The 22,193-nt window shown below is 38.2% G+C and overlaps 1 protein-coding gene across 9 annotated transcripts in view; it reads left to right on the forward strand.

Moving 5' to 3' along the window:
- Window positions 1-22,193, forward strand: part of NUP88 (nucleoporin 88) — a 32,403-nt gene that overhangs the window by 1,904 nt on the left and 8,306 nt on the right. For 4 of the 9 annotated variants that reach the window (XM_006102739.2, XM_014468077.2, XM_023744059.1 and 1 more), the window contains exons 2-8: window positions 2,720-2,889; window positions 4,314-4,439; window positions 7,355-7,441; window positions 11,880-12,056; window positions 14,516-14,702; window positions 15,175-15,322; window positions 21,171-21,269. In XM_006102739.2, the coding sequence (XP_006102801.1) occupies window positions 2,720-2,889; window positions 4,314-4,439; window positions 7,355-7,441; window positions 11,880-12,056; window positions 14,516-14,702; window positions 15,175-15,322; window positions 21,171-21,269 (994 nt within the window). Of the gene's footprint in view, window positions 1-1,632; window positions 1,708-2,703; window positions 2,890-4,313; window positions 4,440-7,354; window positions 7,442-11,879; window positions 12,057-14,515; window positions 14,703-15,174; window positions 15,323-21,170; window positions 21,270-22,193 lie in introns of those variants that run through there. The other 5 variants (XM_014468080.2, XM_023744064.1, XM_014468078.2 and 2 more) reach the window with 5 other exon arrangements.

Genomic DNA, 22,193 nt, shown 5'->3' on the forward strand with positions numbered 1-22,193 from the left:
CCTCACCAGTGCTTCATACGATACACCACTTGCACTCTGGGTGCCGTGCGGCCCACCTGCCAGGGGAAGGAGCACAGCGCAGCAGGCGGGAGGCTTCCACGCTCTCCTCCGGAGCCATGACGGGGCGGAGCCGCCGTGTTGCTCCGGAGACAGGGCGGAAGCGGGGAGGTGCCCAGAGAAGGCAGGACCAGCCTGGGGCGACTGGAGGGACTGAGGGGGCTTGAGAAGGCCAGAAGACTTGGGGGCTGGGCCAGGTACACTGGAGCTCTGCATGGACAGGTTCGGGTGTCAAGGCAGAGCTGCAGGTGAGTGGCTGATGCGTGATATTGTGCGCTGGGCTCCTAGTAGATAATAAAAGGCTAATATGCAAATCCACCAAACGGAGGAATGACCGGTTGCTATGACACGCACTGACCACCAGGGGGCAGATGCTCGACGCAGGAGCTGCCCCCTGGTGGTCAGTGCACTCCCACAGGGGGAGCACCACTCAGACAGAAGCAAGGCTCACGACTGGCGAACACAACAGTGGTGGCGGGAGCCTCTCCCACCTCCACAGCCGCACTAAGGATGTCCGACTGCTGGGTTAGGCCTAAGCTGTCAGTTGGACAGCCCCCGAGGGCTCCCAGATTGCGAGAGGGTACAGGCCGGGCTGAGGAACACCCCCCTTTCCCCCCCTCCCCCCGCCCCAAGTGCACAAATTTCATGCACCAGGCCTCTAGTTGGTAATAAACTGATTCTTTTAAAGATTAAAAACTAAAAAACTTGGCGAACATTGTAATGCCACATCTAATGTGTGGCATTGTCCGATTCTTGTTGATGAGAAATGATTTGAAACTAAAGAGGTGCTAGATATATTTTTGCAGTTTTGAAAATAGGTCACAGGTCTACAATCTACTAACTTTAATATTTCAGTTTACAAGAGTAACTTACAAGATGCTCAACACACAGTATTTCACTAGTACCCTACATTGCTGTGCAGCATTTGGCACAGTCATGAGTAAATTTTTTATATTTATTTATTGTCTACTTTTCTAGACAGTAAACACCAAGTCATGGCCTCTTTATGCCTTACTTATTTTCTTAGGTATTTCCAGTATTTCACTCAGCTCCTGGAACACATAAGCTCTCAGTAAATACTAGTGTTTGTCTGAATGACCCTCAATCTTCCAGAAGAGCCAAAACTCTGAGATAGGCAAAAAAGCAGCTTAGCATGAGTTGCAAGTTTAACAAAAGCTTAAGTGGTGCCTTAGAAACAAAACAAACAAAAACCCCTAAGTACTCTGATCGTCACAAGTGATTTAAGGTAATTGGATTGTGTGTAGCAGAAGAAAGGTGGCTTCTATTTGATGTGAGGTAGACTGTCAAAATCAAGTAGAAAGAAAATGGGGGCTGAGAAGATAGGGAAAAGAAGGAAAGAACCATGACAGGAGGAAAAACAGAATCAGCAAAAAGGCAACTAAAAAAACAACCAGGCTTATAGACATCAGTAATAATTAATAGAAATCTCATATTCACAACGTCTTGTCTAAAAGGACTTTGACTTAGTGGGATCCTTCATACATAAGGATAAGCAATATGTTGGCAATTTCATGGTTTATTACTGAAAGTAGAAAGAAAAGAAAAAGGCAACATGGTAACGAGAATAGGAAGAAGTGACGTTTTTTGAGGACATATGATGCCGAGACAAACACTTCCATACCTGCATAGGTAAAGCACCATTTTACTTCCTACAGAAATTCTTAAACCCATTCTCTATCTTATTGTACTATTTCTAATATAATGTAGTAATTATCATTTATTAATGCTTCTGAGTTCTTCATTTGTCTTCACTAAAACATATTGAGAGTGAGTTATATTATGCTAAAGATACAGAGAGGAAAGACAGATTCATAAGTAATTCATTCTTTTTTTTTTTAATATATTTTATTGATTTTTTTACAGAGAGGAAGGGAGAGGGATAGAGAGAGTCAGAAACATCGATGAGAGAGAAACATCAATCAGCTGCCTCCTGCACACTCCCCACTGGGTATGTGCCCGCAACAGAGGTACCTGCCCTTGACCGGAATCGAACCTGGGACCCTTGAGTCCGCAGGCCGAGGCTCTATCCACTGAGCAAAACTGGTCAGGGCTAAGTAATTCATTCTTAATATTCGTAGTTTGTATGGGATGAGCAAGTAAATAGATACTTAGAATGCAGGGTGATAAGACTGTAATAGAGGGTGCTATAGGAGTCAGTCCAGAAAAGATGCAGTCATCCCTGGGATATTTTGGGGGGAGGAAAGTGTATTGAGGCTTTCCTCCAAGAATGTGTTAGCTACCAAAAAAAAGGAAAATGAGGGCATTGCAGAAAGAGAAACACGTATGCAAAAGCAGAGAAGCATAATAATTACCTAGAAGTACAAGTTAATCTGAATGGAGTGTCAAGTACAAGAGGGGAATGGTGGAGAGTTGAGGCTGAAGTGGGAGGCTGGAGCTTGATTATAAAGAGGAAATTTATGTGCAATATTTATTTATCAAGGTAGGGAAATTTGATGCATTTTATAACATTCCAGTCAAAATGGTTAGAACTATTTCTTCAGTTAATGGCTCGAGTGTAATTATCCAGAATGCTTCATTACCCTACAGTTATGGAAAACTAAAGCAGTACTGTGCTTTCAAGTAATTGCCACATATATTTACATTAAAATTAAGTATTTTGACCAGTTTGCTTTAATTTCAGAGATTGCTTTGCATAAACCCACCCCTGTTTGAAATCTATCAAGTCTTACTAAGTCCAACACAACATCACATAGCACTTATAGGAATAAAAGGACTTATGGTATTAGAATTACCTAAAAGATGGGGGAAGAATTCTGAATTTGAAGGTGGAAAATCAACAGTGAATTGTAGGTAAGTTGTATTTCCATTTAGTTATCTTTTAATTTGTAATACATACAGAAAATTACTCAAGACCATTGGTTCTTAAGGTATGTTTACTGTGAATACTCCAGATGGTCTGCACATTGGCATCTTATAATAATGTTTATAGTATATGTGTGACTATACTTTTTATTCTTCCTGAATTATCACGTTGCTCTCTCAATAGAAGTCAGGCTATTTTTCAAGTAGGTAGAAATAAGGTGGTGTTTTTTTTAAATACATATTTTTATTGATTTCAAAGGGAATGGGAAAGGGAGAGAGAGAGAGAAACATCAATGATGAGAGAGAATCATTGATCCACTGCCTCCTGCACGCCCCCTACTGGGGATCGAGCCTGTAACCCAGGCATGTGCCCCGACCGGGAATTGAACCCTGACCTTCTAGTTCAGTGATGGCGAACCTATGACACGCATGTCAGAGGTGACAGGCAAACTCATTTTTTTGGTTGATTTTTCTTTGTTAAATGGCATTTAAATATATAAAATAAATATAAAAATATAAGTCTTTGTTTTACTATGGTTGCAAATATCAAAAAATTTCTATATGTGACACAGCACCAGAGTTAAGTTAGGGTTTTTCAAAATGCTGACATGCTGAGCTCAAAAGGTTCGCCATCACTGTCCTAGTTCATAGGTTGATGCTCAACCACTGAGCCACGCCCGCCGGGTGAGAAATAAGGTTTTTTGTTTGTTTGTAAAATATATTTTTATTGATTTCAGAGAGGAAGGGAGAGAGAGAGAGAGATAGAAACATCAGTGATAAGAGAGAATCATTGATGGGCTGCCTCCTGTAAGCCCCCTACTGGGGATCGAACCTGCAACCCAGGCATGTGCCCTTGACCGGAATTGAACCCGGCACCTTCCAGTTCACAGGCCGATACTCTGTCCACTAAGCCAAACCTGGTAGGGCGAGAAATAAAGTTTTTTAATAGCAGTTATTACCTATGAATCAGGCAGTTTGTTCATAAGTTCAATTAAGTTTTACTTTTGTATTATTTTTCAACAAACTCAGAAAAGTGAGAGTCTGAAAGATCTGTTGAAAAGAATATAAGATAGAAATCCACCTTTAGCTCTGTAATTTATAGGTTGGGTCCCTTTGAAGTATTTCTAAATTTCTATTTTCTCATTTCTACAATAGGAATGATAATATCTGCTCTTGTATTTTTCTTACAAGGTTACTAAAAAGATCAAATAAGGTAATATATCTGAAAAATACTTTTTATTTTGATTCTTTGATATTAATCGAGTAGGTGCTTTGAATACTCTCCTAGCAAGACTTAAGTGAAAGAAATTTGAAGGAAAGCAGAGCAAAGAGTGTTAAAATAGGTTTTTCTTTAGAAGGTTTTTCATCGAAGAGCTACAAAATGTTTTGGAAAATTGTTGTCTTTATTTTAGTACCACTCCAATTGCTGAGAGATTTTTCACCAGTTCTACCTCTCTGACTCTAAAGCATGCTGCCTGGTATCCAAGTGAAATGCTGGATCCCCACATAGTTCTGTTAACATCAGACAATGTAATAAGGTAAAGTTTATTTTTATGTCTTACAGCTTTGTGAATAGGGAAGTTCTGTTTCTGTTTTCCAGTTAATAGCTCAAGGTACCACTAAAGGGGTCCTTGGATGTTAGAATGCTTTGTCTGATGGCTGTTGTAGCCCCATTCTCAACATTCTAACTGCCCTAACTTACATGCCTTAATTACTGCTATTTCCTCTCAAAATCTTCCAGTCTCTCCTATCCTAATCTGACTTGTAAGCACTGATAAAATAATCTTCCACAAACTATTTTCTTTATGTCACCATTTTGGTGGTAATGTGACAGGAGAAAGAGAATATAATTGGGAATTGAGAGATTTGAATTCTTGTCCCAATGCCACTTCTGTTTTGAGATCTCAAGCTTCTTTATAGGGAGCATTAGTTTCCAGTTTATAAAATGAGCAGATTTAATCATTTCTAAAATCCCTTTCAGGTTTTGTACTCGATGATTAAATGCTCTAAAACTACAGATTTCTTTTATCAGTTAACTTTCTGTATCTGCCTTATGTAAAAAGTTGATGGGGAGATTCTACTAACTGAGATACAAATACCTCCAGTTTTATTTTTCTTAATCACTGCTTTTAACTGCTCTACCAAACCTTCCTTCTGTACTGAATGCTTGATCCCGTAATGGCACCTTATACAGATCTCATAGCTTTCTGGTTACTTTTAGGTATAAAAACTAAGTCTGTCCATTTAAAACTCCGATCTCAAATCTATTTCAAAACTATACTGGGCCTATCACAGGTCAGACCTTGAGGCATCTGAAATGAGTGGAGAGGGCATGATCTGCTCTTTGACTCACCTTGAGGTAGGGGTGAAGTATAAGGAGGGGGCTGCCTCCTCTGGGTGTAACTCCTTGATAGGGGGAGTAGGAAGCATGGGGTAGCTGAGGCAAACATCTTACCTAACTGTTTATCTGTCAGTGATGGGGCAGAAGGGTGGGGGACATATCCCTGATCCTAGATTAATTGAGTTCCACCTGCTGCTGGTGGCCTGTTGATGTGCTAGTCTCTGCACCAACGGGGTGTATGTGTTTTCTGGGGCAGCTCCCTCCATCATTAAGGAGCTGTCTCCCATTGGCTCTATTAGCTGTCCATGCCCTGAACCCACTCTCAAGAGTAGCCCCAAACTTGATATTCCTCCCTTCTCTACTTAAACTTTTTGGTCGTTCATATGGAGTCATGGTAACTGCCAAGATCCTTTTCCTTGCCCTCCAGGGACCACAGAGAACTGGGCATACTATCCCATGGTCCTTTCTTATGCTGTGCCAGCCTCCCTCCTTCAGATATGTTCATATTAGATACCACATAGTGATCACATGCCCCCAACCCTAGGATATGGAATGTCAGTTTTGCCCAAGAATTCCCTCTGTGGCCTGTAGTTTTCTGCAACACATCTGGCATTCAACTCAAATGAGATACTGATCTCCCTTTATTACAGGCACTCCTAAATCTCACTTTCTCTTAGAGCCTTCCCTGTCCACCCATTTGGTTTTGGAGTTGGGGATAAAGAAAGAAGGAGGGATTACCTCCCATTACAAATATTGTTCTGTACTCCTAAGGACTCTTGACACCCTCTGTCTTAGTCTTTTATGTATGCTGGAAAAGAAGACAGTGCGAGATAGTATAGTCTAGGCCAGTGATGGCGAACCTTTTGAGCTCGGCTTGTCAGCATTTTGAAAAACCCTAACTTAACTCTGGTGCTGTGTCACATATAGAAATTTTTTGATATTTGCAACCATAGTAAAACAAAGACTTATATTTTTGATATTTATTTTATATATTTAAATGCCATTTAACAAAGAAAAATCAACCAAAAAAATGAGTTTGCCTGTCACCTCTGACACGCGTGTCATAGGTTCACCATCACTGGTCTAGGCCTTCCTCACTTAAGCCTTAAAGGAAGTATCTGACCTCAATTATTAAAGGTTCTTTTTTAGACATGGGGTATTTAGCACTTCTCTTTTCCTAAGCTGTGTATTTTGTTGACAATTTCAGGGCAACAAGAAATTCCCACAATGTCTGTTGCATTTACTTTTTCACTATTCCCCATTACAATATATACTGTTTTGTGCTTATGTATATTTTGAAGTCAATAAAGTTTATAGGAAGACCACAATGAATGTGTGTTCAACTGGATCAAATTTTCATTTAAAATAGTTATTAGATGGTATTTTATTGGTAATGGAACAGACTAAGTTTTAAAATCCTTAGTGGGTCAGACAAAATAAGTGATTAATTTTGTTAATTTGTAAAAAGACTTCGTAAGAGACATTGGATTTCTAATAATATTACAGACCTTTTGAAAATTCTTTCTCCTTTTAACAGTAGCCATATATGCTGTGAAAATTTAAGTTATTTTAAATTAAAGTGATTTGGTAAAAATCTTTTTTTCAGTTTTAAACTTTCCTTGAGAAAATAGGGATGGCGTGATAGTTTTTATATCACAGAAACATGTATTGTAGGCTACACGTCACTCACTCTGCTGGTCAAAATAGTGAGATGTAGTTCCTTCTCTAGTGAGATTTGTTGTCTAACAGGCCGAGGAAGATGGGTATATTTGAAGGGAAGCTGGCAAACTTAGGGGCAGTAGTGAGATGACTAGACAAGGTAAGTATGGCTAAGGATTTAGGATGGAAGAGACAGGTGCAATGCCATGGAGTAGGCTAATAAAGAGTTTGGGTAAGGATGGAGAATATTTCTTCAGGTCCCAAGGAAACCTCCTAATGTTAAAGAACAAATGAAGTACCTACTTTGTCAGTAACAGCAAGATCTTTGACAAAGAAATGGTTGTGATAACTGGTAGGAAAATTCTCAAGAACTGACTAGATGTAGAAGAAAAGACAATTTTGGGAAATGAAAGAGAATTTTAAGTGCTGGCTTCCTTCTCTTTTGATTGTTAGAATTTACTCTCTACGTGAGCCCCAGACACCCACTAAGGTCATCGTACTTTCAGAAGCAGAAGAGGAAAGTCTAATACTCAATAAAGGGTAAGTTTTTATTTGTGTCATGATATGCTTTTCAAATTAGGTTATTGAGGTTATAAATGCAATTTTAATAGAGATTGCAAATTTTCCAGGGGTGACTTTAGCATGCTTTTGGTAAGGTGAGAAATAAGCAAAAGTAAGCAATGTGACTAAATAACAAGAAGTTACAAATCTGAATGTCTTTGTAACTACTAGCTTGATATGTTTTTCAAGAAAGTTTGGAAATGTGAGTGGCTGAAACTGACTCCATGTTGTATCTTGAATAATAGAATAAATTTTAATATTGCAAAGTACAGAAAAGGTGAAAGGTGAGAGTGTTGGGGTAGAGGCCTACCAGCTATTCACTCAGCCGATTGCTGAACTCCCAGACCAGCAACTAGTATCCCAGAACCTGGAGTGGAACATAGATAGCCCTTCTGATTCCCCTGTGACCCTGGCTTTTATGTTTTCTTATCCACTACAGAGGCAAGTTCCTGGCTACTTTGACCACTAACCCAGTCACTCTTGAACTCACAAACCCGATTCCTCTGGCCTCCTGATCAATCTTTCTGGTGATTACCACACATGATCACCTACAGTGTGTCTTTGTCTGTCAGACTTACTTCACTTAGCATAATACCCTCTCAGTTCTTCCATGTTGTTACAAATGGATTTCATTCTCTTTTTATGGTCGAGTGATATTCCATTGTATATATGTACCACAACTTTTTCATCCATTTGTCTATTGATGGGCACTTGAGATGCTTCCATATCTTGGCTATTACGTATGTACATAGGGGTGCATATATCTTTTTTGGTTTCTTTAGATAGAAACCCAGAAGTGGAATTGCTGGGTTTTTATTACCTTTTTTTTTTTTTTTTTGGTACTATTTTAAATTTTTTTAGGAACCTTCATACTCTTTTCCATAGGGACTGCACCAATTTGCAATCCTACCAACAAGGCCCAAGAGTTTTCTCCACATCCTTGCCTACACTTGTGGTTTATTGATTTTTTTGATGATAGCCATTCTGACAGGAGTGAAGTGATAACTCATGTGGTTTTAATTTCTCTGTTAATTAGTGACATTGAGCATCTTTTCATATGTCTGTGGGCCACCTGTATGTCATCTTTGGAGGGTTTGTTTAGGTCCTCTGGCATTTTTTAAATTGGATTTTTTTTTTTGTATTATATGTTAAGTTGTAAGAGTTTTTTATAAATTTGCGATATTAACCACATATCGTATGTATCTGGCTAATATCTTCTCCCAGTTGGTAAGTTGTCTTTTTGTTTTGCTTGTTTCCTTTGCTGTGTAAAAACTTTTTAGTTTTCCCTGGCCAGGTGGCTCAGTTTGTTGGAACATTGTTTGGTATACGAAAGGGTAGTGGGTTTGAGTCCTGGTCAGGCCACATACCTAGGATGGGGGTTAGATCTCCCTGGTCGGAGAGCATGCAGGAGGCAACCAATCTATATTTCTTTCTCACATTGATATCCCCCCCACCCCACCCGTCTCCCTTCCCTTCTCTCTCTTTCCCTCCCCCTTCCTCCCTCTCTCAAATCAATTTTTTAAAAAAAGTATCCTCAGGTGAGAATTTAAAAAAAAACCTTTTTAGTTTAATGTAGTCCCATTTGTTTATTTTTTCTTTGTTTCCGTTGTATCAAAAAATATATATATCACTAAGAGCAGTGTCAGAGAGTTTACTGCCTATGTTTTCTTCTAGGAGTTTTATGGTTTGGGGTCTTAATGTAAGTCTTTAATTCAGTTTATTATTGAACTGATGTTTGGGAATATTAAGAGCACAAATTGGGGTGTGTTCCTTCACAGAGGATTTTCATCAGCTTCTACTAGGAGTTAGAGGTTGCCACCAACCTGGGATCACTTTGATTCTCTTTGATAGCCCCAGAATTGAAAGTTTCAGTTAAATGATTCTAATGTCTTACAGCAGCAGCTACTTCAGTTTCAGTGTGTCCATCTCCACAATAGGGAAGTAACTGCCTCTGGGAGGGGATAGGCCCTGTTGTGGTGTCAGGACATTTTCTCCCCTGCGGTGCTTCCATAGCTTATACCTTCTTCTGACAGACACATGTCTAGATGAGAGGCAAGAGAGCCATGCAGCTGTTCAGAGCTTTGGCTCTGGTGTCAACACAACTAGCTTCTAATCTCAGCTCTTCCACTTGTCAGCTGTGGCATTTGAGCAAATTATTCAGTTGCATTAAGCTTCATTTCCATAACTATTCCACAGATATAAAAAATAATAATAGTCTGATTCCAAATCTTAGCTATTGTAAATTGTGCTGCTATGAACATAGGGGTGCATATATCCTTTCTGATTGGTGTTTCTGGTTTCTTGGGATATATTCCTAGAAGTGGGATCACTGGGTCAAATGGGAGTTCCAGTTTTAGTTTTTTGAGGAAACTCCATACTCTTCTCCACAGTGGCTGCATTATGCTAAGTGAAATAAGTCAGAGAAATATAAATATCACATGGTCTCACTCATTTGTGGATTATAATGAACGACATAAACCAATGAACAAAAATAGATCTAGAGACAGAGAAGCATCAATCAGATGCTCAAACCTCAGAGGGAAGGCAGGGGAGGGTGGGGCTAAGGGGGAGAGATCAACCGAAGGACTTGTATGCATGCACATAAGCCTAACCAATGGATATAGACACTGGGGGGTGAGGGCATGAGTGGGGGTATGGGGGGACAACGGGAGGATAAGGACACATTTGTAATACCTTAATCAATAAAGGGAAAAAAATTTTTAAAAATAATAAGCTAGGGTAGCAATACTTATAACAGACAAAAAGTAATAATAATAGTGCTCATTAGGATTATTGTGCAGAATAAATGAGATTATGCATTAAAAGTACTTAGCATGGGTCTTGGCACAGATAAGTCCTTATTAATTGATACCAATTATCATTATTAGATAGATAATTAGAAATATTACTAAATTTGATAAGTTCCCACTAAGTTTTAATGGCTTGGAAGTTTAAGTCTCTTTAATTTCTATGTCTGTCTGTTCCCATTTATTGTCTTAATTTTTTAGTTTAACTCACGCAGTTCTTTTATTCTGGATATTGGGATTTCTCATTTTTAGCTTCCTGATAACCATATATATACCTTTCCATGTGATAAAAAAAAACTATGATATGGTACTTATAATACCTTACTTAGAATGATGTTGATTATCATCTGTATGAAATTGTGGTTTTATTTTAACCATATTCATTAACCTTGTATTACTCTGGAATCTTTTTGAATAATCAATTACACTAAATTTTAAAATTATAAAAACAGCATGTTTTATCATTTATCTTTTCTGATTATAAAGATAATGTATAGCCCTAACCGGTTTGGCTCGGCGGATAGAGCGTCGGCCTGCGGACTCAGGGGTCCCAGGTTCGATTCCGGTCAAGGGCATGTACCTTGGTTGAGGGCACATCCCCAGTGGGGGGTGTGCAAGAGGCAGCTGATCGATGTTTCTAACTCTCTCTCCCTCTCCCTTCCTCTCTGTAAAAAATCAATAAAATATATATTTTTTAAAAAAGATAATATATATTTATTATAGAAAATTGGGAAAACTATAGTGAAGTATTAAGAAAATGAAATCTTTTGTAGTCTCCTATTGTCTGAACTCAATATAGCAACCAGAGTGATACTTTGGGTATAAATCAGATCATTCTATTTTCTTGCTCTCCACACTCCATTGACTGCCCCCTCTCCAGCTTCATTTCTCCCTCTGTGCCTTGGCTCTCTAACTTTAACCACCTTGGTCTCTTTGCCATTCCTTAGACACCATTAACCACCTTCCCACCTTAGAGCCTTGCATGTGTCCTTCCCTCTGCCTCAACTGCTCCTTCCCTACGTAACCCAGATGTGCTCTGTTGCTTCCTTAAAGTCTCAAGTATCCTCTTACCAGAATCCTTTCAGACCACCTCCTCTAAAAAACAGCACCTCCATCAATAACCTCTTACCCTCCTTTATTTTTCTTCATAGCATCATTTTCTGACTTTGTGTTATGTGTTTACTTCTCTGTTGTAGGTCTCTATTACTAAAGAGCAGGTCCTTGTTTAATTCACTGGTGTATTCCTAGAACTTGCAACAGAACCTGGCACAGAGCAGATACTTAGTAAATATTTGTGGAGTAAATGCATCCTACTATTCAGGTGTAACTATTGATGTTTTCATGTTTTCTTCCTGTTTCTTATTTGTGTTTGTGCATATCTCTATGTGTATATTTTTATTATTTGTGTGTCTTTATAATTAAAGTAGCATTATATAATTTTATGGCCTTCTTCACTTAATTTTATGAGGATTTTCCAATGTTGCTTCACATTCTTTATAATCATAGTTTTTTGGTATTCTCTATTGGTTGACTACACTTCCATCCCATCTCCTATTATTGGACATTTTGATTTTTTTTTTCAACAAGTTGGTTTTTAAATCTCTTTTCAGGAGGGCATATACTGCATCTCTAGGAGAAACAGCAGTTGCATTTGACTTTGGGCCATTGGCAGCCATCCCGAAGAATATTTTTGGACAAAAAGGCAAAGATGAAGTAGTGGCATACCCACTGTACATCTTATATGAGAATGGGGAGACTTTCCTTACATATGTTAGTCTGTTACACAGGTAAGTTGAGGAGGTGACCCATCTAAATGAAAGCCCAGCTTGTGCTCCAGTAGAGATTGTCATAGTTCAACTTATTTACTTATTTATTGTCATAGTTGGAGTTATTTATTTATTTATTTATTTATGTGTTTATTGCCATGGTTTGATGTGGGATCTGTTTTTGAATTGTGGAAGGTGTTGCTTGGCTTGCACCATTTGGAGAAAGATCTGGTACAGATCATAGGACCTTTCATTTATTCATATTAATATGGGAAAATGCGATAGTATTCTTGGATAATCACTTAAGATAAGACTGAATTTGTTTTCACAAAGTGTAGTCAACCAAAAAAGCATTTATTGTGTATCATATATGAACAATATATTGTGGGGGTGGTTAGACATGGTAATCTGGTGTCTTATGTCCCAGCTGTGGGAAAAAGACATACATACACAAGAAAAGATAATTACCACATCAGTACAAATACAGTAAGAACCCAGAAGAAAGAGAGATTATTCTGATTGAAGAAGTTACAGAAATTTTCATAGAGAAGCACTGATGTTATGTGGGACTTAAAGGTCTAATGCGGGATTAAATGAAGCATCAAGAAAGGGTAAGAGCATTTTAATTACCGGGGAAGCATGAAGTGTAGAGTATGAAAGTAAAAAATGCAAGTGTCATTCAAGGTTCAATGAGACATTTGGGGCTAGAGGAGAGGATTCTGGTAGGGAAAATTAAATGATAAAGCTAGAAATATCTGCCAAGGGAGAAGTTGATGGATTTAAACACTTAGTTAAGGAATGTGGGTCTTTTCTGTAGGAATGGGGTAGTAAGAATGTAGTGATGGTTTCTCAGCAGGAGAAGATAAAATAATTGGTTAGGGAAGGGACTGGAGCAGAGAGACTTTTTTAAAATTTTTTTTTTTTATTACTAATTTCAGGGAGAGGGAGAGAGATAGAAACATCAATGATAAGAGAGAATCATTGATCCGCCACCTCCTGCACGCCCCACACTGGGATCGAGCCTGCAACCCAGACATGTGCCCTGATCAGGAATCAAACCATGACCTCCTGGTTCATTGGTCGAAGCTCCAACACTGAGCCACACTGGCCAGGCATTTGTTTTTGTTTTTCAGAGAGACTTTTAAAGAAGCTGTTGTAAAATTTATCTTAAAAGTCTACAAGAGTTTGAACTGCGATGGTTGTAATGCAAAGGGAGAAATGAACATAGCAGATACTACAAAAGAAGGATCAATAAGACTTAGTTATTGTTTGGATATGGTAGTGAGCCATTAATAAATACTGAGATCAGGAAGGGCAGCTAATTTGGGGGAAAGAGGACATAATAGAATTGTACACCTGAAACCCATATAATTTTATTAACCAATATCACCGCAGTAAATTCTTTTTTTTTTTTTAAGTAGTTACAGGGAAGAGAGAGAGAGAATGCAAAATTATAAAGATGAGAAAAACTAAAGAGCTTGATAGATTGCAGAATGGTAAGGCTTCACTACTAATTGCATTTTCCTTGACAGAAGTATTCTCTGCCTTCCACACATGATCTCTCTCAGGAGACTTGTGTAACATTATTACTCTCTCCCTCATTTGTCTACACTATGATCTACCTAATAATCTTATTCCCAAACCTAAAAGTCATCTACATTATCTTACATCAGTCCAGTTCCAACATTCTATTGATTTTAACATGAAAATTTCTTGATACATCCTTCTCTCTATTCCCTTGTCCTTCCTTCAGACCCTCATCATCTTCTGCCTGGGTCCTTCTTAAAGGTTCTCTCCATGTCATTCTCCTTACTACTCTCACTACCAGATGAATCTTAGTAGAGTGAAGCTCCATCCCTCTTGATTTAAACCTCAAGCGACACACTGTCCCCCAGCAGATAGACTCTGCGCTCTCTAACATGCCATAGAGATCATCTGCTTTGTAAGCCAGTCCTGAAAATCTGCTTCACTTCTTTGTTGCCTTAGACTTTGTACTTCGCCTCCCATCACACTAAGCTCAGTTTCCTTCTTGCTAATTCCTTGTCTTTCATGCCTCAGGACTTTGTATATGCTGCTCCTTAGCTTGGGGTGTTTACCACCCCTTCCCAGAATATACTTTCTCCACTGATCTGACTGTGATGCCATTTTTATACACCTCACTTTTTTTGTACCTTTCTGTATTTCTCAGTAAAGCTTTTGTTACACTTACTAGTATCACATGGTAGAGTAATTCTGGTTAAATGTCAGTTCTGTGGGGGTGTCATGTAGCTCTCAGTAAATGTATTTATCTAATTCAATTAAATATGTGGGTCTGGAGCCCCGAAGATAAGCAACATTTCAGAAGAAAAAAGTTGAGAGTCATCAGAACAGAGATAATAGTTAATGGTTTAACATGCTGTCATGTATGTATATTTTGAAAAGAGAATAAAGCTTACAGCACCAATATTTTTTCACCCAAATATGTTTCACTCTTTCTGTAGCCCTGGGAATATCGGAAAGCTGTTAGGTCCATTGCCTATGCATCCTGCGGCTGAAGATAACTATGGTTATGATGCTTGTGCTATACTCTGCCTACCCTGTGTCCCCAACATCTTAGTGATTGCTACCGAGTCAGGAATGCTCTATCACTGCGTTGTGCTGGAAGGCGAAGAAGAAGATGACCAAACAGTAAGTCAGCCTAGTGTGTGTGCACATTTGTATCTCTGGCACCTAGTTTACATCCTGTACCAACATAAATGCTTAGATGAGGAATTTCATTTGTTATCTGACACCTCTATATATTTTGGTTATTGAACGAAGTTAATCTTAAAAATTTAAATGGGAAGAAGTTAGAAGGTGCCCAACTTACTTGATCCACCAACCTACATATTTCTTTCTTAACTCTACCAAATTGGCAATCTTCGGTGACAAATATAAAGAACTTTGAGTCACTGATTTAGCTCTTCTCTGAACTTGCTTATTCCTGTCTTTCTAAAAGAAGGGAGACTTTTTTCTCTTTGAAGACTATAAAGACACTGTCAGAATAGGGGGTGGAATTAAGAATTTGAAAGCACTATTTGATCCAGCTTTTTGCTTTTGTTTTTCATTGTGTACATTTTCACATAGACATGAAAGACTAAAAATAGGCTTTTTTTTACAGTCAGAAAAGTCCTGGGATTCCAGGACCGACCTCATTCCTTCTCTGTATGTGTTTGAGTGTGTGGAGTTGGAGCTTGCCCTGAAACTGGCGTCTGGAGAGGAGGATCCCTTTGATTCCGACTTCTCTTGTCCAATCAAACTTCACAAAGGTAAAGTATTTTTTTCAATTACAGTTTACATTTTATTTATTTTATATTAGTTTCAGGCGGTTAGAAAAGACACCACACCCGCCCCTAATAATTCTAGTACCCAATTGGCACATAGTTATTACAATATCATCATTATTATTTATTTTTCTGTTTACATTTTTAAAAATTGATGACAGTATTACGGAAGCCCCCCAGGTTCCGGCCTTTGCCCCTGTCCACCCAGTCTCCCTTCCTCCACCTTAGACCTTCCCTGCACTATTTTCTGTGTCCATAAGTTATACATATATGCATACACTAGTATATTCTTTGGTTAATCTCTTCCCATCCCTCCGCCCCCACCTCCCATTTGAGATCTGTCATTTTGTTCCATGCATCCATGCCTCTGGACCTATTTTGTTCATCAATTTATTTTGTTCATTAGATTCCACATATAAGTGAGATCGTGTGATATTTATCGTTCTTTAACTGGCATATTTTGCTTAGCATAATAATGTCCAGGTCCATCCATGGTGTCACAAAGGGTAAGAGCTCTGTCTTTTACAGCCACATAGCATTCCATTGTGTAAATGTACCACAGCTTTTTTTTTTTTAAAGAATAGTTTAAAAAACATTGATTTTTAAGAGATAGAGGAATGTAGAGCAAGAGAGAAACATCCATCTGAGAGCGTAACATTGATCAGCTGCCTCCTGCACACCCTGTACTAGGGATCAAGCCCATAACCTGGGCATGTGTCATTGACCAGGAGTCAAACCGGCAACCTTTTGGAGCACGGGATGATGCTCAACCAACTGAGCCACACCAGCCAGGGTGTGTACCACAGCTTTTTTATCCATTCATCTACTGATGGGCACTTGGGCTGTTTCCAGATCTTAGCTATTATAAATAATGCTGCTAGGAATATAGGGGTGCATATATCCTTTCTGATTGGTGTTTTGGAATTCTTACGATATATTCCCAGAAGGGGATGTCTGGGTCAAACAGCAGTTCCATTTTTAATTTTTTGAGGAACCTCCATACTGTTCCACAGTGGCTGCACCAGTCTGCATTCCCACCAACAGTGTACTAGGGTTCCCTTTTCTACACATCCTCGCCAGCACTTGTTTGTTGCTTTATTAATGGTAGCCATTCTGGCAAGTGTGTACAATATTATTGATTATACTAGAGGCCCGGTGCATGAAATTCATGCACGGGTACGGTCCCTAGGCCTGGCCTGTGATGAGGGCCGATCATGTTCCCCACCCCCCCACCTCCCTGCCTCCTCCTTCCCTGGCTCCCTCAGCACCCCGCCGCTGGTTGCCTACTATGTTCCGTGCCACCCCCCGGTGGTCAGCGCACATCATAGCGAGCGATCGAACTCCCATTCTCCCGGTCAAACTCCCTAGGGGACACTTTGCATATTAACCTTTTATATATATAGATTCCCTATACTTTACTTTAGATACTCATGACTATTCTATGACTACCAATTTGCTTTTCTTCATCTCCATCTTTTTCACCCATCCCCCTCCCCTCTGGCAACCCTCAGTTTATTCTCTTTATCTATGAATCTGTTTCTGTTTTGTTTGTTCTTTACAGTCCACATCTAAGTGAAGTCATACAGTATTTGTCTTTTTCCGCCTTACTTCACTTAGCATAATACTCTCTCAGTCTATTCATGTTGCCAAAAATGGTAAGATTTTATTCTTTTATGGCAAGTAATATTCCATTGTATTTATGTACCACATCTTCTTTATTTCATCATCTATTGATGGGCATTTGGGTTGCTTTCATATCTTGGCTATTGTAAGTAATACTGCAGTGAACATAGGGGTGTATATATTTTTTCAAATTAGTGTTTTGGCTATTCACTAAATTTAATTCTTTTATTTTATTGTATTTATACTAAAACTGTCATAGACTGTCCCTGTATAATTTATTTGTTCTGTGGTTCCAGGCTTTAAAAATTAGACTGGCTTCTTTTGTCCTTTTAGTCATATATTACTCTTTAGATCCAAGAAAGACTGAGCAAATTTTCCAAGTTTGAAAATAGTGGTCTTTAGTCTGGATCTACCCACATTTATAACAGTGAATTTTTCCTGGTTCAGTCAAAGGTAGATATTTCATGCTTCAAATACTTAAGGATATACAAACTTTAATAAACTTTAAAAAATCAAATTATAATATACTGATATTAAGATAGCTCTTTAAAATATCTTTCATTTTTTAGAACACATCTTGTTATAATCAGATCCAGTTTGAATGTTACCCTTTTTATCTTTTGTTTTAATTTACCTGGTTGGTTCCAGATCATTCTGGCAACTTATCTCTGTTTACCTAGGGAGGTCTTGGATAAACAGATGAGACAGTTAAAGAGCATGTTGTTCAGAGTGGCTGAGTGGAAAGAGAGTGTGACTAGAAGTCTGGAGTGTCCTAGGTTTTAGTTACAGCTCTAACATTAATAGGCTCTATAGTAGTGGACATTTACTCAACCTTGGTCTTCAGTTTTCTCGTCTGAAAACAACAGGGATAACATCAAATGATCTTTAAGTTCCCTTCTAACACAAAAATTCTGTAATTTTATTTGCCCCTCCACCCTTTCTCAGTCTCCTCTAGATCTTGTCTTCTCAGTGAAGAAGGAGGAACAAAAGCTTATTCAGCCTGGAATAACTAGGTGTATCTTTCAAAATTTTCTTCTGTGCAGTGTGGAGAGAGGGAGTTCAGTCTTAGAGCAGCCTGATTTAATCTGCTTAGAGTCCCACTAACCATTTTGGGTAGGTTTGGTAATAATGACTTTGACTCTGTATTAAAGTATAGCCAAAACATTTAAGGGGTCTTTATATAATAAACCAGGAAAGAGAACTCATTGGGTATGTCTAATTAAACAGTATTGGGAGAGATAGTCTAAATATATTAAGTCTTGGAACTTTGCTTTATAGATGAGGAAATTGAACCTATAAGGTAAAGTAATATAAACTAATTGGTTTCCTTATAAAGCTACATATGTGCCCTGGCCAGCTAATTCAGTTTGTTAGTGTCATCTTGATACACCACGGTTGCGGGTTCAATCCCTAGTCAGGGCACATACAAGAATCAACCAGTGAATGCATAAATAAATTGAGTAACAAATTGATGCCTTTTCTCTCTCTCTCTCTTTCTTCTCCCCCCGCCCCCAAAGTCAGTCAATTTTTTAAAAGTTAAAAAAAAGGTACAGATGTGTATCTTTGGGAAATCTTAAATGTAGGCATTGTTATCGTAGTTCTTCTGAGAATTAACATTCTCATATGTGAAACTAATTCTTGACTTGTTCATAATTGTATGTAAGGTATATTACAATCACTGAAACATTCATATTTTTAATGACATAAGTGAAATAACTACATATAACATGTTGGGGGGTATCTAAATTTCCTACTTCAGATATTAATGTTACCTTTTTTCATAACAGATTCCTGTTACATCCCAATATTAACATTTTTCTGACTTTAGCACAACAGACACATTTTGAAATGCCATTCTACACGATAGCAGACCTGATGATTTGAGCCTTACGTCTCAAGTATGGGCAGATGAAAAGAAGCTTTTCAATATTTATTGTTCAGAGAAATGATTGCCATAGACCAGGAATTTTTAAACTTCTTACAGCACAATGCTTTTTTCAGAGTATTATGCAGAACCCCAGCATATAAAACAAGATAATAATAATTTAACATCCACTATACAACATGTACATACTATAAAGTCAACAGTAAGAAAGTGAGGCTGTCTGATAAAAGAAATTTTTAATTTAGGGGCTTATGGATGACAGTTACCATCTTAAATCAGCTTTAGTGTATACTTATTTCTATATCTTGATTTAGTTATCTACTATTTTTAAAATCTTGAGTCACAGAAATATATATATATATATATATATATATATATATATATATATATATATATATGGCTAATATGCTAAGTGTTCGTCTGGGTAATGATGTCATGTAGCAACGCCTGGCTTCCTCTCCCTAGCGACAACTAGCCTCCTTGGAGTTTCTTCAGCCCAGGAATATGACTTGCTTTATAGCCAGGTACAAATATTTCACACTTTAACCAAATGTCTGTGAAGCATTTTCCCGTGCCTCATCTCATTTGATCCTCACAGAAGTCTTGGAGTAGGTAGATAGGAGACTCAGTAGAATCCTATTTTCTTTTCATTAGCCAGAAAACAGAAATTTAGAAAGTTTAGAAACTTGACCCGACTGAATAGAAGAAATGATGGACCTTGAAAATGACTTCAGGTTTTCTCACTGCGCAGAATATAGTCAAACACTGCTGCAGTTAAATATTTTACCCTTTGTTCTCCCTGCGTGATCTACAATAATAATCTGCTTTGTGTTGATATTTACTGCTGTGTTGCTGACAATTACCTGAAAGAGAAGTTGGGGTGCTTCACTGGGCTGGAAAAAGTTTAGCTAAATCAGAAAGCAGGTCTAATTAAGCAAGTTTATTCTATATCTATAAAAGGCTAAGTTGACTAGTGCATGTGCAATACATATAAAGCTCTCACTGGCGTAAATTGCATGCGTGTGTTTCCATCTCTCATTGTTGATCATGAATTTGATTGACACTTCTATTATAGAGAAAGGGCGAATAGCGATATTAAAATATTTCTTCTAATTAATTTCCTTTAAATGTGCATAAATTCGTGCACTGGGCCACTAGTTTGTAAATAATAATCAGTATTTAAGAGCTCCTCTTTTAGTCTCAGAATGGTCTTACTAATACTAGGGCTCAAAAGAAGTATAGAAAATTTCATTAAAATTACATAACTGATCATATAATTTTTTTTTTAATTTATTGATTTTTTACAGAGAGGAAGGGAGAGAGATAGAGAGTCAGAAACATCAATCAGCTGCCTCCTCCTGCACATCTCCTACTGGGGATGTGCCCGCAACCCAGGTACATGCCCTTGACCGGAATCGAACCTGGGACCCTTCAGTCCGCAGGCCGACGCTCTATCCACTGAGCCAAACCGGTTTCGGCGATCATATATTTTTTAAAATATATTTTTATTGATTTCAGAGAGGAAGGGAGAGGGAGTTAGAGAGAAACATCAATAATGACAGAATCATTGATTTGCTGCCTACTGCACATCCCCTACTGGGGATCGAGCCTGCAACCTGGGCATGTGACCTTGACCGGGAATCAAACCTGGGACCCTTCAGTTCACAGGCTGGTGCTCTATCAACTGAGCCAAACCAGCTAGGGCACAGCTGCTCATATTTTTTAGTATAAATATAAGTGATTGTCAAACAAAAATTGGAAGTAGAACTTAAAATAAACTTAAAAATTATCTGTGGATCAACATTATCAAGACAAGTAAAGCTTTACCTTTCATACCTGCCTTACTGTCTTATGACAGAACTATTTACTAACCAGTTGTACTGAAGTCTTTTAGTGTACCTGTACTATAGGAGTGCACTTGCTTCACCAATTTCATGTAAGTAGATGTATGCATAAGTTTTCTGCAGACCTATCCTAGTCATTTTATTTTGAACACCTGTAAATAAATGCACAAAAATAAACAGAAAGGCATAAATGATTACCTGGTAGCAAGTGTTTATATTTTGGTGAACTCTATTGTGTTAATATTTAGAAAATAATGCATTTGCATTGTGTTTATTCATCATACTTTTTAAAACACCTAAAATATATTTGAAAGTTAAATTCAGATTTTAAAATTTCAAAAACCCCCTAACATAGTGTCATAATAAAAATGTCCTGTTGATCTTCCATCATTTTCATCAGAAAACGTGTTTTGGGCTGCTGGGGTGAATATTTTCAGTTTTCCACTGGCTTTCTTTATATCATTAATGATTCCATTTGCAGATCCCAAGTGTCCCTCAAGATATCACTGTACTCATGAAGCTGGTGTACATAGTGTTGGACTAACTTGGATTCATAAACTTCATAAATTTCTTGGATCAGGTGAGTTTTCTGTGCTTTTCAGTATGTTTCACGGATCCTATTAAAAAGTAGTTTAGAAAAACCCTGGCCTTTGTGGTTCAGTTGGTTGAGCATTATCCCATGCACCAAGAGTTCGTCGGTTTGATTCCTAGTCAGGACATATGCTCAGGTTTCAGGCTGGCTCCCCAGTAGGGGGCATGCAAGAGGCAGCCAATCATGGATTCTCATCATTGATATTTCCATCTCTTCCCTTCCTCTCTGAAATCAATAAAAACTTTATTTTTAAGTAGTTTGGAATAGAAAAATAATTTTGGAGTAGAAAATTAATGAAACCAAAAGTTGGTTCTTTGAAAAAAATTAACAAAGTTGACAAACCTTTAGCCAGTCTGAGCAAAAATAAAAGAGAGGACTCAAATTATGACAGTTAGGAATGAAATAGGGGTATTACTACTGATCTTTCAGAAATAGAAAAGATTATAATAGGATACTATGAACAGCTGTATGCCAATTAGATAACTTAGATGAAATGGACAAATTTCTAGACAGACATTACCAAAACTGACTCAAGAAGAAGTAGAAAATTTGAATAGACCTATTCAAGTAAAGAGATTGAATTAGTAAACAAAACTACCTAAAAAGAAAAGTTCAGGACAAACTGGCTTCACATCTTACCTAATAATAGACAAACATGCAAATTGACTGTACCTTCGCTACACCTTAAGCCACGCCCATCAGCCAATCAGAGCAACTATATGCAAATTAACCCAACCAAGATGGCGGCCAGCAGCCATAGAGCTGGAGCAAGCAGGAGACTTGGTTACCCCAATGATGGAGGAAGCCAAGCTTCCCGGAGGCTCTGAGCTCCACTCAAAGCAACAAAGTTTCAATTATAGAAGGTAAATAAACCCCAGATACCTGCTTCCAGTCGCCATGGCCATGGAGCTG

Source organism: Myotis lucifugus, unplaced genomic scaffold, assembly GCF_000147115.1.
Source record: "Myotis lucifugus unplaced genomic scaffold, Myoluc2.0 scaffold_426, whole genome shotgun sequence".
Classification (NCBI taxonomy): Eukaryota; Metazoa; Chordata; class Mammalia; order Chiroptera; family Vespertilionidae; genus Myotis; species Myotis lucifugus.